The 17,848-nt window shown below is 47.8% G+C and overlaps 1 protein-coding gene and 1 pseudogene across 1 annotated transcript; both read left to right on the forward strand.

Moving 5' to 3' along the window:
* Positions 1–1,780: 1,780 nt before the first annotated feature.
* LOC136406004 (small integral membrane protein 12-like) lies at positions 1,781–2,216 on the forward strand (annotated as a pseudogene).
* Positions 2,217–3,939: 1,723 nt separating this feature from the next.
* On the forward strand, positions 3,940–17,469 carry COG1 (component of oligomeric golgi complex 1). The gene is made up of 14 exons (XM_066386761.1): positions 3,940–4,288; positions 7,428–7,669; positions 7,813–7,994; positions 8,140–8,310; positions 10,224–10,380; positions 10,916–11,126; positions 11,982–12,767; positions 13,300–13,446; positions 13,900–14,061; positions 14,865–14,992; positions 15,463–15,571; positions 15,965–16,074; positions 16,154–16,232; positions 17,278–17,469. Exons 1-14 carry the CDS (start codon positions 3,974–3,976, stop codon positions 17,413–17,415), a joined length of 2,937 nt encoding a protein of 978 aa, XP_066242858.1. The 5' UTR covers positions 3,940–3,973; the 3' UTR covers positions 17,416–17,469.
* The last annotated feature ends 379 nt before the right edge of the window (positions 17,470–17,848 follow it).

A 17,848-nucleotide genomic window follows, 5' to 3' on the forward strand; every position in this document is an offset into this window, starting at 1 on the left:
TGAGATGCTGACATTCCTCCCTCTGGCTGTTAGACATCAGGCAAACTCTCACGGGGCTGGGAACTCACGGAGTGAGTGTCTGTTTAAAAGCCTCCAGGGCAAGCAACCAAAACTGATTTTTCCAAGAAATAAACTTTGTCATTAAGATATTGGGCAGAATCTCTGGGAAAGGTAAGGAACCAGTTTCAGGGGACGAACAGGAAGAAAGGGAAGCTAAACACTCAGAACCCAGTCAAAGCATGCTGCAGGGAGATTCTGGTGAGAATGTCACTGGGGTCACCCAGAGCTGCCACCAGCACTGAGCAGCTGGCTGGATTAAATACCCCACTGTATCGAAGAGTGGATGTTACAAGTAGTACCACTGCTGCCAACAGTAGAAATCTCCACTGTCCCCGCTTCTTGACATCACTAACTCTCTTTTTAAAGTCCTGGATGGTTGTGTCTGATTGGCCGATAACAGAGTAGCTTATGGGAAAAGATCTTCCCATATAAGGGCAAATTCCCCAGGCACGAAAATGAGATTCTGCTGATACTAGGCAGCCAAACACAAACACAAGTTGAATGGGAATACGGTGGGAATGGGAATACAATGACAGCAAACTACAGACCTGCCACCAGGGAGTGTTTCTTGAGTTTGTGGGAGGTTGTGTGACAAAGTAGAAAAGGAAAGAGCCAGGAATTCAAACTTCTAGGTCTAAGTGCTGATTCTGTCACTTATTATTATCATGCTACATGGATAGGCATGAATTAAGCTTTCTAGGTTTTTGTCATGCATAGAATAATTATCCCTACCTACTGTGAAGGGCGGATGTGTAGATCACACAGGCTTGGAAAAGTATGCTATTACTGAGTAAATCTGTCTGCCTGCCAGGATCCTAGGTTATCCATTTGTAAAAGGAAAATGTCCCTTACATTGTAGGGCTGTTGTGAGCTGAACTAGAATATTATAAATGAATGGCTTGTTACAGATTGAAATTCTTTCATGTCTGAGATTTGCATCAAAATAATGGAGGTGGTGGGTGAGAGAGGAAGTGAGAAGTAATACAGATAAGACTGATGATGAGTAATTAATTGGACATAGCTGGTGGACACACTATAATCGTCTCTCTACATTAGAATAGTTACGAAATCTTCAATATATGTTTTTTAAAGTGAAGTGTCTTGGAAATACCTAGAATATAGGCCACAGTCCCCAAATTTTATTATTGAGTCAGCTTTAGGGGTCACCCCCACCATCATCAACTGTTATAAAGTAGTGTAATCCATGGGTTACATAAAGACACCAAGATAAGTTATAGGAGAAATATTAGGAGCTTTATTATTAATAAGCCAGCGACATACACGGGTTACAGCTCACCCAAATTGTGCAGCCTAGAATATAGCTCTGAGGCTGGTTATATAGACAGGATCCCACACTGGTTGGGGGGGCAAAGGTGGGGGAGCATGGTACAAAAGCCATTTACTAACAAGCTTACAACATTTATCTATAGGATCTATTAAAAGGAAAAACATTCCTATACATCAAGACCACAAGATAACACAGTAGTGATAAATGTTTTACATACCTGACAAACATTCCCAAATCTTCTAGGGTCTACCCCCCATCCCTGTCGCCACCATAGTGGGAAATGAAATGTTTAGCTTAAGATAAGGAGAGAGCTAAATGAAATTACCTTTGCTAAGTGTGTTGGGGCTCCCCGCTTGCTTAGTTTACAAGTTTTATACATATTTATATAAAGAATTTCAAAAGGGATGATTATTAGAAAGCATATAGGGAGGAGTGAGGGCTGCAGCTCAGATGTCATGTGGCCTGTGCTCTGGACCGTGGTGCGGTGCGTACTGATGCTCCCTATGTCACATTTCCTGTGGCCTTCGTGGTCGGGGCTGTGGGCTACCACCTGGAATGGTTCATCAGGGGAAAGGATCCCCAGCCTGCGGAGGAGGAGAAGAGCATCTCACAGTGTCGGGAGGACCGAAAATTGGATGAGCTGCTAGGAAAGGACCATACCCAGGTGTTGAGCCTTAAGGACAAGCTGGAATTTGCCCCGAAAGCTGTCCTGAACAGAAACCGCCCGGAGAAGAACTAATAGAGGACACAGGGCCATATGGGTCCTTCCGTAGGCTCTGATTGGTCCTGCCACCATGTTGACCTGGCTCCAGAACCCACATCCGATTTGCTCTGTTGCTTATTCTGGCCCCTCCAGCGCCACCCAGCCACACACATACTGGCCGCTCTTCTGTGGTCAGGCAGACGCACTAGCAGCTGAAGGGCCAATGAAGAGGAAGGCCCTGGAGGGTTCTGGCCTGCAGGCTGCATCTGTTGTATGGCGGCCACAAATGCCAGGTTTCTGGGCGCACTGCTGGAAGCAGTGTTATGAAATGAATTTCCGCTGTCAGTCTCTGCAGGGAGGTGGATTAGCCTCAGGTGGAAGTGGGTGAGATTGGGGTGTTGCCTTAGGAGGGATACCACATGTCTAGTTCCCATGTGCCTGGGAAGAATTCAGAAATACACCTCCAAAAAAAAAAAAAAGAAGAAGAAAGCATATAAAATGTTATAGAATACAGATTTTTCAAGCAAGGAGAGTGGGCTTGTGATCCCTTTGGCCCTGTTTGGCAAACTGCAGCTCGCGAGCCATGTGTGGCTCTTTGGCCCCTTGAGTGTGGCTCTTACACACAATACCACATGTGGGCGCTACCTCGATAAGGAATGTACCTACCTATATAGTTTAAGTTTTAAAAATTTGGCTCTCAAAAGAAATTTTAATCGTTGTACTGTTGATATTTGGCTCTGTTGACTAATGAGTTTGCCGACCACTGGTAGAGGTATAAGTTACTCTCATGGCCCTAGGAGGAGAAGGGTTAGGATAAGTTTTTGGAATTTTTAATTAAGATATGTAAACATTGTCTCCTAAAGGCTCTTAAGGAAGGGGAAGAGGAAGTTTTCAGATAAGTTCTACCTTCTTTGCTCTGTCTAGCAAGTGGTGTCAGTCCTTCCAGAGAACTATAGTTAAACTATGACTAGCTGATTTTTGCACCTTGTAAGCTCTTCTTCTTGAAATACCATTATCAACAGTTTTGCAGTTCCTTGACACCTTATTCCCCCACCATCATCAACCTCTGCCCTCAAGTGCTGTTTTCTCAGGACTGTGGTCTTTCCTCTCTCCCTGGACTAGTGCCAATGTAAGCCTATATCAGGGACACATCTTCAGTGGCAAACAGGTTTGAAATGAAACGAAACAAAAACAAAAACCCCAAACAACTAACCCAAAATACTAATCAAGAGAAAAACAAGCAAAACGAGGGTCCCTGTTCCTGCGCTCCTTCCAAGTTCATAGCAACTGTGAAACTACTTTCCCGTAAACAAAACCTAACCAACCTCACTTTTCCTCACTGCATTCAGTTAAGAACCACAGAAAATAACAAATAACAAAGAAGCCACGCAAGGCTGCGTGCCAAGTGCCAGCAGGAAGCGCAGTATTCCTGCTGTACCCCAACCGCAGTCCCGCGCAAGCTGCCGGCTCTGTGCGCCCGCCCGGCTCCCGGCTGGTCCAGGACACCGGCGGCTGCGGGATTCCGAGGGAAAGGGACTGCCGAGAGTGCCATCGCCTCGTCGCAGGGGAAAGACCACGGTCCGGGGTCCTGTGAAAGTACACGAGCATCCCGAGGAGACGTTACAATCAGACGGCGGTGCTTAACTACGATAATGAACTCCGACGAGGAAAGGCTCCACCTGCGTTGGGACGGGCTTCAGATCCCGTGACACAGAGCCCGCCACAGACTGCCAGCCTTAGCGTCCTGACCTAACCATTTGATCTCCCTTTTCAAAACTGCCGTGCAGGGACTCCGGTCCACTGTCCAACCGGAACCAGCGAGGCACCCAGCGGGGCAGAAGCACTTCCGCCCCCAACCAAGATGGCTTCCCAGGCGGGGCTGTAAGGCGGAAGTGACCTGTAGGTTGGCTGACGGGTCTACCATGGCGGCCACGGTCACCTCCCCCGCGCTGAAGCGCCTAGATCTGCGCGACCCCGCGGCGCTTTTCGAGACGCACGGAGCGGAGGAGATCCGAGGGCTGGAGCGCCAGGTTCGGGCCGAGATTGAGCACAAGAAAGAGGAGCTGCGGCAAATGGTGGGCGAGCGGTACCGAGACCTGATCGAGGCGGCCGACACCATCGGCCAGATGCGCCGCTGTGCCGAGGGGCTGGTGGACGCCGTGAAAGCCACCGACGAGTACTGCGCCCGTCTCCACCAGGCGGGCTCAGCCACGCCCCGGCCGCCGAGGGACCCGCAGGTCAGTCCCGCACCCCGAGGTCCCGCCCCCATCCCCGCCACTCCCGCGGGTGCGTCCCGCCCCCGCCGCATCCTCACCTGCCTTTGGGGGGAGCGCGGCCACTTTGGGGTCCAGCTGCACAGGGGTCGCAGGCGGCAGCCCTTGACCAATCTTTCCAAGTTCTTCGGCCCTTTCTTAGGGAGCTTTGCCTGGCTTCTGGGCCCTGATTCCCTCGCCTCACGCGTGGGTTTCCAGGGCTCTTCTGTCCGGCGTTAGAGGGAAACGCCAGGGGTCTCCCTCGTCTCATTCCCATGACATTTTCTGACGTTGTTCTTAGAACAGATCTCTCCTTTATGCTGACACCGTCCCTCCCCGTCCTGCATTCCTTATCCCAATCTTCCCCGACCCACCTCCATTCCGAAGAATAACTTAGTCTACAGCCCCAAATAGCTATAGCACCCGTTGCTGAAGGATCGTACCAGCATCACGCCATCACCTTGTAATAGAACATTTCCACTTTAGAGACCTGAGGTTATCACAGTCAGGTTATCCTAAGTGTTCTTTCGCCCAGCGAGGAATGATTAGACCCGATGTGGAAGGATGCAGCCCTAAAGACATCCCAATGCTGGAGTAGCATTTTGTCTTATAAAGAGTGTTGTTGACTTAGGGACAGGAGGGAGTGAAAGGGCAGGGAGGGTGAGAAGGGTAAACAAGGAACTTGTTCTTAACAACCTGGGAAAAGAACCTTACAGTGACATGAAAGGAGAAATTGCAGAATTTATTATTAGTAGTAAATTAACTTGCCCTGGCCAGTTAGCTCAGTGGTAGAGCATGAGCCCGTCAGCCCAGTGTGTGAAGTCCTGGGTTCAATTCCCTGTCAGGGCACACAGAAGCAACCGTCTGCTTCTCCAAACCCCCCTTTCTCTCTCTCTCTCTCTCTTCCCTTCCATTCCATGGCTCGAAGGATTCTAGCAAATTGGCCCCTGGCACTGAAAATGGCTCCATGGTCTCGCCTCTGGCGCTAAAAGAGCTGGATTGAGGAGCAACAGAGCAGCAGGCTCTAGTGGGCCTCCTAGTGGGCTTGCCGGGTGGATCTCGGTAGGGGCGCATGTGGGAGTCTGTCTCTCTCTCTCCCTCCCTCTCTCTCACCCTCTCACTTAATAAAAATAAATAAAATAAAAAATAAATTAACTTGTACTATGCTGGATTTTAGAAATACATTTATTTTTATAGTTGTATCTGACATAAAAAGCCCACAAAACTTTGAGTGCCTTTCTTCAAGGCACAAAGAAACAGAAGTCCCCCAGTTCCTGCTCTGATAGACCTTACAGTCTAGTTGAGGATTCAAGTCCATGAAAATTTAGTAATAAAAATGTAGCCTGGAAAAAAAATGTAGCCTGACCAGGTGGTGGTGCAGTGGATAGAGTGTCAGACTGGGACGCAGAGGACCTAGGTTTGAAACCCCAAGGTCGGCAGCTAGAGCGCGGGCTCATCTGGTTTGAGCACAGCTCACCAGCTTGGACCCAAAGTCGCTGGCTTGAGCAAGGGGTCACTAGGTCTGCTGTAGTCCCCCGGTCAGGCACATATGAGAAAGCAATCAATGAACAACTAAGGTGCCACAACAAAGAGTTGATGCTTCTCATCTCTCCCCCTTCTTGTCTGTCCCTATCTGTCTCTCTCTCTCTGTCACACACACATAAAAAAAAATGTAAATAATTTACAAAGGCAGTAGAAAACATTTTAGGATAATGGTGATTGGCTCCCAAAATAATTGCGCACATTTACCATAAGAATTTTGAAGGAAGTCACTGCAAACGTGGATCCTTCCTTCTCAGTAAAGAGGGCCCCTAAGGACAGATGAGACTTGGAATATGGACCTGAAATATGTAAAGCCAATTAAAAACTGGTAATCAATTTGATTAAAGCAGGGTTTCTCAACCTTGGTGCTAGTGACATTTGGCCCAGATCATTCTTTGTGGTAGCGGCTGTCCTGTGCACTATTGGGTGTCAGAAGCATTCCATCCACTACATACAGGTAGCACCCCGCTCTCCCCCACTGTGATTATCAAAATGCCTCCAGATACTGTCAGATGTTCCCTGGGAGATGAAATCGCCCCTCTGCCCTACACGTGAAAACCAATGGATACAGGGCCCCTGGAAGAAAGTAGTGGAGAACAGGAATCCCTTGACCACCAGACTGATACTAAGCAGTGAAGAGCCTTTTAGAGACGAACAAAGATCATATCCAAGTGGCCTTTGAAGAAGGTAAATTTGACAGCAACAGAAAAGATAGATTGGAGGGAGTAGTGAATGAACACAGCACTAGCAAAATGTTTCTGGATTATCTAAGTGTGAGACTAAGATGATAGGACCCATATTAGAATCATGAAGTCGTAACAGAAACTTCGATATCAAGAGAACCCCTCAGACATGAAGTTCCTGGGAGTTTAGCCGTAGAGCGGTGGTATATGCTGAGATAGATAGGCAGGGAGGAGATGGCTAAGATTTTTGTTAGGGAGAGGAATTGAGTTTCAAGTATACTGATTATGTAATGGTAGTGAAACTCACCAAGCAGCAGCAGAAAAGGCTGGATTGGGATTCAGGAGAGTGACAAAGACTAAAAATAAAGATGTGGTAGCAGTGGTCTGCTTAGAGCTGACGCTTGAGGGGAGAGACTCCTGAAGTAAAAGGACTGAAGAGTAGAGGCATGAGCACTGAGTCGGGTGAAGAGTTGGTGGAGGGCTGGTTAAGAGTAGCAGCCAACATGGAAGTCTATGATGCACTCAAAGAAGCAGAAAATGTAGGAAGGCTGAACATCAGAAAAGGGAAGGAGAAAGCTCACTCCAGGGGAATCCATCAGGGCTCTGTGCTACTGTGATATCACAAGGATCACTGATAATCGGACTATGAGATGACCCAATTAAGTTTGCCTCTCCATGGAAATAAGCAAGGGTGCATGCAACAGGTTGGACAAACCAGTGGGATTGGACAGCACTCCTGACTCCAGTAATTCTACTGTACCGTCATCAATGCCTTACCGAATGACACTGAGTCAGGCTTAGTGAAAGCTTTGTACCCTAAAATGCCCCCACACTTCTCCCCAGGCCTGCCCAACACGGACCTTGCTTGCTTGTTCTGACTCCTGTGCCCTTCCCTGTAGCCACAGCCATCCCAGGAGAAGTTCTACAGCATGGCCGCCCAGATCAAGCTCCTCTTAGAAATTCCTGAGAAGATCTGGAGTGCAATGGAGGCCTCTCAGTATCTCCATGCCACACAGCTGTACCTGCTCTGCTGCCACCTGCACAGCCTGCTGCAGCTGGATTCTTCTGGCTCCCGATACAGCCCTGTCCTCTCACGATTCCCCATACTCATCCGGCAGGTGGCGGCAGCCAGCCACTTCCGGTAAGTGGATCCAGCATAAAGATCTCTGGTGAGGGCATGCTTCCCCACTACAGTTTTATGGAGGATGTCTTCTTTCCTCACCTACTAAGACTCTTCTCCCAAGATGTAAAAAATTCCCTGGTGACCTTCTGTCATCTTTCTAGCTCAACCATTCTGCATGAAAGCAAGATGCTGCTCAAATGCCAAGCCGTGTCGGACCAAGCTGTAGCCGAGGCCCTGTGCTCTATAATGCTCTTAGAAGAGAGCTCTCCTCGCCAAGCCCTGACAGACTTCCTGTTGGCCAGAAAAGCAGCTATTCAGAAACTCCTCAACCAGCCGCACCATGGTGGGTGCACCTTCTTTCCAAAATTTGGTCCATAAACATTGGGAGTGGAGAAGGATGAGCAGAGGGAGGCTGGAGGATCCCAAGAGTTTACTGTTTTAACTTTACTATGGGAGAAATTGTCTAAAAGGCTGGTTTCTTCTTGTAGGTGCTGGTATCAAGGCTCAGGTTTGCTCATTAGTGGAGTTGCTGGCCACCACTTTGAACCAAGCTTATGCTCTTTTCTACACGTTACCAGAAGGTCTGTTGCCAGATCCATCCCTGCCATGTGGCTTGCTCTTCTCGACTCTGGAGACCATCACAGACCAGCATCCTACCAGTAAGCTCTTAGCCAACTGTTTTTATTTTCCAGTTCATTCAACGGATGTTTTCTGAGCATCTGCCATCTGCCAGCTACTACACTGGGTTCTGGGGACACAACAGTGAACTGGACAAATATGGACCCACCTTTGTAGAGGTCACAGTCTAGTGGTAGAGACAGATTTTGAACTCAGATACACACATACCTGTTTAATATCAATATTGGTCATTGCTCTAAAGGTGAAGTACAAGTTGGCTTGGGAGCATTGACTGGAGGGATCTCACCAGTTACTTTCACTGAAAAAGTTATATTTAACCTGAAACCTAAAAGTTGAGTAAGACTTATCAGGTGAAGAGGCAAGGAAGAGAGATCCAGGCAAAGGGAAGAGGGTGTGCAAAGGCCCTGAGGCAAGGAGGATGTTAGTATATTTCAGGAACCAAAAGAGAGCAGGTGAGTTTAAGGGGTATTGGGTGATGAAGGGAAGAGCAGTATGAGAAGAGATGTGGTCTATCAGATGTGACCAGATAATACAGAGCCATGTGGGCCGGGCTAGGGAGTTTGAACTTTAGGCAAAGGACAATGGATAGCCTTCCAGGACCTTCCCGGCTTGGTGGCCCTTCTGTTATATGTTCCCTTGCATTTTGTACTTTTATTTGCTAGGATTTCTCCCAATTAGAATTAAATGCAGTTGGCTTTTATCCCCATGGATCCCCATGGGGCTAGACTGGATGCTGAGAGCTTACTTAGGAGGCTGTCATTGTAACCTTGGTGACGGATGATGGGGGCAAAAGAGATGGAGTTAATTGGACAACTCAGACTTCTGTTTAGGAGGAGCTGGTTTGGGAGTGATTGTGTAGGGTGTGGAAGGGAGGTATCAAGTTTACTAGAAAAGGAGCTGGTCCTTGAAAGGGGCCGATGCTGAGTTCACTCCAGAAAATATGACACTAGGGATGACTGACAGCTTGGAATGGGAACACGAGTGGGCAGGCAGCTGTGGAGCTGGAACAGAGTCGCAAGAGGTCTGTCTGGAGACACATGTCTGCAGTGCTCTGCACATGGCTGTTGTTTAATGCCATGGGGATGGGCGGTATCATCAGTAACAAGAGAGGATGACAGACGACTGTGCCTCAGGAAAGTCTAGATCTCAAAGGCCAGGCGGATAAGACAGCCAGTTAAAAGAGAAACAAGGAGAATGAGGGGACAGCCATGTGATCATTTTCAGAGATGTGTATTATAGTCTCAATTCTGGCTTACTTTATGTTTCAACTCGGACCGCCTTGGTCTCCCTCTGGGTACTTACCTTTAGCACATCTTGCCTCCTATAAATGGTGATTATTGGCTAATTGGTCATGGCATTAGAAAACAAGTAGACGGGACCTCAGAAGGACCCGTTTCCAACTCCAGCAGGTGCTTGTGCACAGAATATAATGAATGGGCCTCCTGGAGGCCCACAGTGTGGGCCTGTGCACTCTGGAGAGGTCGCCTCAGAAGGGCTACAACATCCAGCTGGTCAGGAGGAGGGCCATCACTTCTCCCTGTAGAGCTTCAAGGGAGAGTGGAGGATGGGAGGAAAGGGAAGCATCGCTTTTTTCTTTCTTTCTTTTTTTTTTGATGACTTAAGTTCTACTTTGCAAACATCAAGGACTGCACAGCACCTGGTTCTCCTTTTTCTTCCTTTGTCCCCTTCCTTTCCTCACTTTCCTTGCCCTCTTCTTACCCAGTAGTATGACCAGAGTTGGAGCAGGGAAACTGCCAGCTCCCTGAGGACGGAGCCCCAGACATATTCCACACTTTCTTTCCCCTTTGTCATGGGTCCAGTCTGGCCTGTCCAGAGGAAGGCCAGATGATCTTTGGCAATTCCTTCTGGGTCCAGGTTTCATCTGCTCTTCAGAGGGTGGCCTTGGTCACTTCTCACTTGGCCTTCTCTTTAGAAAAGGGCATGGGTGTCCTGCAAGCGGAGCTGAAGCTCTGTAGCTGGTTCAAGCACCTGCCCGCATCCATTGTGGAGTTCCAGCCGGCTCTCCGGACCCTCGCGCACCCCATCAGCCAGGAGTACCTGACGGACACGCTGCAGAAGTGGATCCACATGTGAGTAGTAGAGCTTTCCCGAGGCTGGCAGCCACCACCCGTGCAGCCTGGTGTACCGTGCAAGGCCGTGGACGAGTGAGGGACAAGCCTGATGTGGACGATGCTCTGCAGGCTGTCCACTAGGTCACATCAGCTACTTACTCTTCCGCCTGTCACTTCTGTCACGAGGGGTTAGCCTTCACTGTGGAAAACCATGAAGGAATCTGTCTTTCAAAGTACTACATAGAGGATTTTAAATTCTCCTGTGTAAAAGTTCTGCCACTCTTAAACTTTGTGAAGCCGTTCTGTGGGGCTCTCAGCTTCCTTCTAGGTAGCTCAGGGAGGCAAGGGTGGGCCTCGTGGAAGGCCTACAGGCGCTCCCCACTCCAGCCACAGATGCTGTTTATATATATATTTTTTCACTACTCTGAGATAAGTGTATACATTTAGACCCAGGTAAGAGGTTTTCAAGTGGAAGCCTGCTCTCTTTCTTAACAAAGGTATGGGACCAAAGGTGTGGGCCTAATGAGGCCCAAGGCAAATGATTTTGTTGCAGGTGCAATGAAGATATTAAAAATGGGATCACCAACCTGCTTATGTTTGTGAAGAGCATGAAAGGCCTGGCAGGGATCCGGGACGCCGTCTGGGAGCTGCTGACCAATGAGTCCACCAGCCACAGCTGGGAGGTGGTGTGCCGGCGGCTTCTGGAGAAGCCGCTCTTGTTCTGGGAGGACTTGATGCAGCAACTGTTCCTTGACCGGTTACAGGTAATGTGGAAAGTCCCATGGTCTGTCTTATGGCCAACCTTTTTTTTTTTTTTTTTTTTTTAGGTGAGAGGAGGGGAAATAGCGAGGCCAACTCCCACATGCACCCCTACTGGGATTCACTCGGCAACCCTATCTGGAGCTGATGCTTGAGTACCTAGCTATTTTTTGTGTCTGAGGCACTCCAACAGAACTATCCTCAGTGCCTGGGGCCACACTTGAACCAGCCAAGCCCCTGGCTGTGGTAGGGAAAGAGGGAGAGAACAGGGAGGTGGGGATGAAGTAGATGGTTGCTTCTCCTGTGTGCCCTGACTAGGAATCAAACCTAAGACATCCATAAGCCAGGTTGACACTCTATCCACTGAACCCCTGGCCAGGGCCGTTATGGCCAATCTTAGAGTGCCACTTGGTGCTCTTGTCCTGAGATTTCCTAAAAAGAACTGTGATTTTTTTTTTTTAACTCGGTGAGAGGAGGAAAGGCAGAGAGATAGACTCCCACATGCACCTTGACTGGAATCTACCCTGCAAGCCCCCTACTGGGCGATGCTCTGCTTATCTGGAAACGCTGCTCTATTGCTTGGCGACCGAGCTATTTTAGTACCTGAGGGAAGGCCATGGAGCCATCCTCCGTACCCAGGGCCAACTTGCTCAAAACATTCAAGCCATGGCTGTGGGAGGAGAAGAAGAGAGAGAGAGAAACAAGAAAGGGAGGGGTGGAGAAGCAGATGGGTGCTTCTCCTGTGTGCCCTGACTGTAAATTGAAACCGGGCATCCACATGCCAGGCTGATGCTGTACTACTGAACCAACAGGCCAGGGCCAAGAAATGTGATTAGAACTCTTTTCTCATTCTCCTTCAGACACTGACAAAAGAGGGCTTTGACTCCATCTCCACTAGCTCCAGACAGCTCCTCACTGCTGCTCTGCAGGAGCTTGAAACCAGCAAGTCCACTTCAAACAAGCACATCCACTTTGAGCATAACATGTCTCTGTTCCTCTGGTCCGAGAGTCCCAGTGACCTGCCACCTGACGCTGCCTGGGTCAATGTAGCCAACCGGGCTCAGTTTGCTGGCACTGGGCTCTCCATGAAGGCACAAGCTGTGAGCCCTTGTGTCCAGAACTTCTGTTCTGCCCTAGACTCCAAACTAAAGGTTAAATTGGATGACCTCCTGGCTTACCTTCCCTCTGATGTCTCATCATTTTCCAAGGACATCTCCCCCATGCAAGCCAAGAATTGTGCTTTTGACAGGTACGCAGATGCTGGGACCGTGCAAGACATGTTGCGGACTCACTCGGTGGCCTGCATCAGGCACATCACGGACTGCATCTGCACAGAGCTGCAGAGCATCAGAGAAGCTGTGCACGGCCAGCAGGATGCCCTCGGTGGGGTCAAGCTGCACGCGGCCCTTTTCATGGCCAGACTCTGCCAGTCACTGGGAGAGCTGTGTCCTCACCTGAAGCAGTGCATTTTAGGAAAGTCTGGGAGCGCTGAGAAACCAGCAAGGGATTCTAGGGCTCTGAAAAAACAGGGAAAGGGGAAAACTGAGAAGGTCCTACCTGGGCAGGCCCAGTGGCAGGAAGTGAAAGAGCTCCTCCTCCAGCAAAGCGTGATGGGCTTTCGGGTCTGGAGCTCCGCGGTTGTGAACGTGAGTACAACTGAACACGTTCTTTCATGCTCACCAGCTCACCCTCGTTTTGTCTCCCTTTTATCATACAACCCAGTCTTGCCAACCTTGATAAGATCATTTAATAGTAAGGAAATGATAATTTTTATTTTATAGCATCACTTTCACTTATTTCTGCCACAGAGGGCAAATCTCAAAACTCCCCCATTCATTTTTAGCCTGGCTTTTATAGACAGAAAACCTTGGTTTTTTTTCCCTTCCATCTGATGACACTCACTCTCTGGACCAGGGTCTGTATTTCCTGTTCTTCAACCTAGATATCACATTCCCTACAGTCTTCTCTGGTTTCTTAAGAGCTGACATTTGCAGAGTAGTTAGCAGCAAAATTCCCATTGCCAAGATCAGTAATTAGCCGAAAGAAGAGTGATGTTTGCCATTTGCCTCCCACAAATGACCTAAGCCACAGAAGCTGGTTTCAGAATTGCTCCAGTAGTTTGAAACAAACTCTCTAGGATCTGAGTGGTCTCTATGGGTATTTGCCTCCTATTACCAGGTTTTGGCTCATGGATTCGCCCAGTCATTACTTTTAGATGATGCTGGCTCAGTCCTGGCCACAGCCACCAGCTGGGATGAACTGGAGATTCAGGAGGAAGCGGAGTCTGGCAGCAGCATAACATCCAAGATCCGACTTCCGATCCAGGTAAAACAGTGCCACCGTCAGAGTGCAGGGCTGAAACCTGTTCTGGGAGAGGAAAAGATTACAGAAAGTCATTGATTGGCAGCTTCTGAGGAAGAGCCACAAGTAATATTTCCAACTTTCCACCAAGGGGCCGGGGGCAAAATGGCCATAGTCAAGTAAATAGACTGTTTTAGAAGTCAGTTCATGATTCCTTCCTTTTGTAGCGCTGACTCTGCTAACTAGAGAACCACTTACCCTAAAGTGAACATAGCAATGTAAAACAGTGCCACCAGGCAGGGCAACCCCAGGCCACCAACGAAATGACAGCAAATGTCACTCATACCTGTTAACTGGTAAGAGGTGCTGATTGGAGGGGTCAAGGTCTTGGCGTATATGCCAGGATAAATGGATCCATGTTTACTGTTTCATTTAATTGGTGCAACTTGGTGACTCGATATTCCTTTGTTCTTTCAGCCATCCTGGTATGTGCAGTCCTTCCTGTTTAGCTTGTGCCAGGAAATTAATCGGGTCGGAGGCCATGCCTTGCCCAAGGTGACGCTGCAGGAGATGCTGAAAAGCTGTATGGTTCAAGTAGTAGCTGCCTATGAGAAACTCGCAGAAGAAAAACAGATGCAGGTAGGTGTTTGAAGTTTTCTCCACTGAAAACTGAAATACAACCTTAGTTTTTTCTTGGGTCTGGGCAGTGCACATCAAGGAATGTGAGTGTTTAGGAGTTACTGAGCCCAGGCTATCTGGTTGGTAGTGGCTTCCAACTCTGCAAGTTTAATTACACCTGTTCTCGGGGGTCAGCCAGGTCTTTGGGAAAGGGCAGTTCAGTACAGTGGGAGGACGGCGGCCTCCGTAGCAGACCCGCTTCACAAGCTGGCACGGCCGCACTCACCTGGGCCTGGGTAAATCACGTGTTTCCTCAGGATCAGATGTGGTCACTCAGCTGCTTGGGGGACTGTAAGGAAGCTGGATTACAAAGCACAGCATGTGGCACATGACCTACTCTTTGAGTTCCTGTCTCCCAGCCATCAGTCTGTGAAGCATTCTGCCCTTGCTGTGTATTCCCATTTCATTAGTAACATTTTAACAGGACCGCCTCCCAGTTTGGGAAAAAAATCAGGTTGGTCTTCTCTCTTGAGCTTCCTCACAATGCCTCTCCTTTATGCAAGGAGCTTTTTTTATTTAAAATGAGCATCTCCAGCACCCGAGACCTTTATGGGCTGGGTTTCCGCCCTGCTGTTAGATTTTTTGAGTTTTAAGACCAAGTTTCTAACCTGTTGTGTAGTGAGATTCAACCAAACTGGCCATTTGAGTGTAAAAAGCTTCTGCTTCTGAAATAACAAGCTGCAACTCAAGCAAACCATGAAGCTGTTTATTGCGTTCACATAAATCACCTCTTAAATGGGTGGGGCCGGCGAATTCATTTGCAGAAGGAAGGTGCCTTTCCAATGACCCAGAACCGGGCACTGCAGCTGCTTTATGATCTGCGTTATCTCAACACTGTTCTGACAGTCAAGGGTGAAGAGGTGAAAAGTGGTCGCAGCAAACAGGACTCCAGGTATCCTCACCCCCCACCCCAAGCTCTCAATACAGCCTCTTCCAAATGCAAATAGTCCTTTTCTGGAGAGTCACCAAAGAATTAGCCTTATTTCACAGTTGTGTTTGTTTTCAACAGTAAGTGCTCATATTGCCAGCAAGATAAATAATGACCACCTGCTGGATAAATTCTATTGTCAAGTGTAGTAAGTGGAATCTCATTCCTCTTTCTTATGAGTCAGCCTACCAACTGTTGAATATAATTTGAGCCTTGAGTGCCCTCCCTAAAAACAACGTGGGGGAAGAATGGACCTTAGACATGTCAGCCTAAAACTCTTGAGGATTACTTAAGCACAATGATCAGTGACAAGTGGTACTAAGCCAGCAATTAAGGAGACCAAGTCCAGTTCCAGAATTTATGTATCACTCAAATACCAGATGGGTTTTTGTCTTTAAAAATGTGGAAGATAATGATCGGAACCCTTTTTTCAGAATTGAGAAAATGGCTGACTACTTGGAAGCACTCATTGACCCATTTGACCTGGATGTTTTCACACCACACCTCAACAGCAACCTTAACCACCTGGTGCAGCGAACCTCTGTAAGTCCGTCAGTGTGAACAGGAAACCTGCTCTAGCACTCAAGCTCCTGGAGGAGCTGCTGGGAGGAGCACAGACACAAATAGCTGAGTTCAGTTACAAGGACTATAAGAGGATTAGGTAAAATCTCACCACCGAGGCAATCCATGGTGCATAAGGACTATTTAGATTTTACCAAGGCCTCCAAAAGAGCAAGAAAACAAGAGCCATGTAACCCTGAGATTCTGACCAGTGGGCAGTGGTAACAGTAATTCTGAAGCATTAACACACTGAAGAGAACATTCCCCCCAAAAGGGTGGTTAGAAACCAAGAAAGCAGTGATTACTAGCAAGAAGTGATTTTCTTTTAACTAGAGAAGAAAAGCCCAGCGTGTTTTGTACCCCGTTTCTTGTCAGGTTCTATTTGGACTGGTTACCGGTACAGAGAATCAGTTCACCCCCAGGGGCAGTACATTCAACTCCCAAGAACCGCATAACATACTGCCGCTGGCATCAAGTCAGATCAGGTAAGGATCCTACGAGGCTTGTGCTGGGCCCTACAGCTTCCTGTTCATGCTACTAAAATTCTTTCATCTTGTCCTGGAGGTTTGGGCTCCTTCCACTGAGTATGACAAGCACTCGAAAGGCCAAATCGACCAGCAGAAGCATTGAATCCAAAGTCCAGGTTGGTATAGTAATCACCAGGTTCACCCCTTATGAATCCTGCCCCACCTCCCACCAAACCACCCAATCGGCTCCCCTTTAAAGAAGTGATAAAGAACCAAATGACAAAATGCACTAATGCTGCTTTTAATGGCGGCGCAATATAGAAGTACAAGGTTTTACTAGCTTGAGCTGATAGGTTTAAAAGATGCCCATTTACACTGTCAAGTAGCCTCCTAATAGAAGTGGATCTCAGGCTGCCAAGGCTGTAAATATGCAGGACGGGATGGAGGCTATTCCGTGGGTTTTGTAGGATAAAAGAGTGAACTGCTAACCCAGCACTACCATTATACTTATTGGGGAAAACACTGATTTGTTTTGGTGATAGTTTGATCTTCCATTTCTTTTACTTGGATGGTAAATAAAAGGAAATCTGCTTTCTCAAGTTTTACATTTTCTTGTTTCAGTAGGCTGCCATCCATTAAGCCTGCAGGAGGAGTCCTGGGTATTTCTGCATCGTGTTCTAATATGTTTGAGAGCTCAAATGCTGTCTTCTTAGAGCATTTACTTGTTTGCTTTATTGCTAGGCAAAATATTAACAATGAATCCTTTCCATATTCCCAGCCATCAAACCCTTAAGATCCAAAATCCTTGTCAGTCATCTGGTTTTAAAACTTGGGAGAGGGTTGTAAATAAAAGTTCCTGCACAAGCCGTACACTCCATGAGCATTGGCCTGTGCAGTAACCCCCTCACACACAAACGCACGCACTTCTCTAAATTTCTACTTCAAGTAACTGACCTTTAAATTCTGTCCATAGTAGAGGAACGAACCATGGAAAGGAGGTACACATTTACCCTTTTCCATTAATAGTTCTTATCTTCAAATTTAGTTTTGTCCCCATGTCCTTTTCAAATCCCCTCAACTAGAGCTGTCTGTGCTTCTCAGACCTGCTTGTGTGCTATTTGCACTCCGAGTGGAGTGGAGTGGAGTGGAGTGGTGTGGAGGTGTGAGCAGCAGGAGGATCTGGGTGGACTCTAAGGCACTTTCCTTTCCATGCAATGGCAGGTTGTCCCCCCGGAACTCTCCCGAGCGGATGACCCGATGCATCCTGGCTCCTTATTCAGACAGCTTGTCAGTGAGGAAGACGACTCCTCTACACCTTCATTATTCAAACTTGGTTGGCTCTCTAGCATGACTAAGTAACGCCGGGACATATCCATCACTCTCCAAATAAATACTACTGCATCATTTCTACTACAGGTGCCTCTGCTCATTGTTTCTAAGCCATGCCCGTCTTTCCAGTTCCAATGGTGGAATGTGGCCCCTAGTTACTGTTAGGGGGTTACTTTAAGCATAAAGTGAATCCTTGGCCAATAGTCTCACAACACTTGTGACTTTAGACATCAGTTCAGATAGCTTACACTTCGTTAGCCTTCAACAGTGCCTTAATTCTCGACACAACAAGGTGGAATTATCAATGAGATCACACAAGCTGCCAACAGAACAAGTTTGTAAGACAAAAAATCATTACGTATTTCTTGACTGTCAGAAATGCAATGTTTTCTATTAAGCCTGAGATGTAGGCTCTGGAGCAGTAACAGTGACAGAGTTGTCTGGGTATACAAGAGTCTGAAAG

The sequence above is a fragment of the Saccopteryx leptura genome, chromosome 5, assembly GCF_036850995.1.
Source record: "Saccopteryx leptura isolate mSacLep1 chromosome 5, mSacLep1_pri_phased_curated, whole genome shotgun sequence".
NCBI classification, from domain to species: domain Eukaryota; kingdom Metazoa; phylum Chordata; class Mammalia; order Chiroptera; family Emballonuridae; genus Saccopteryx; species Saccopteryx leptura.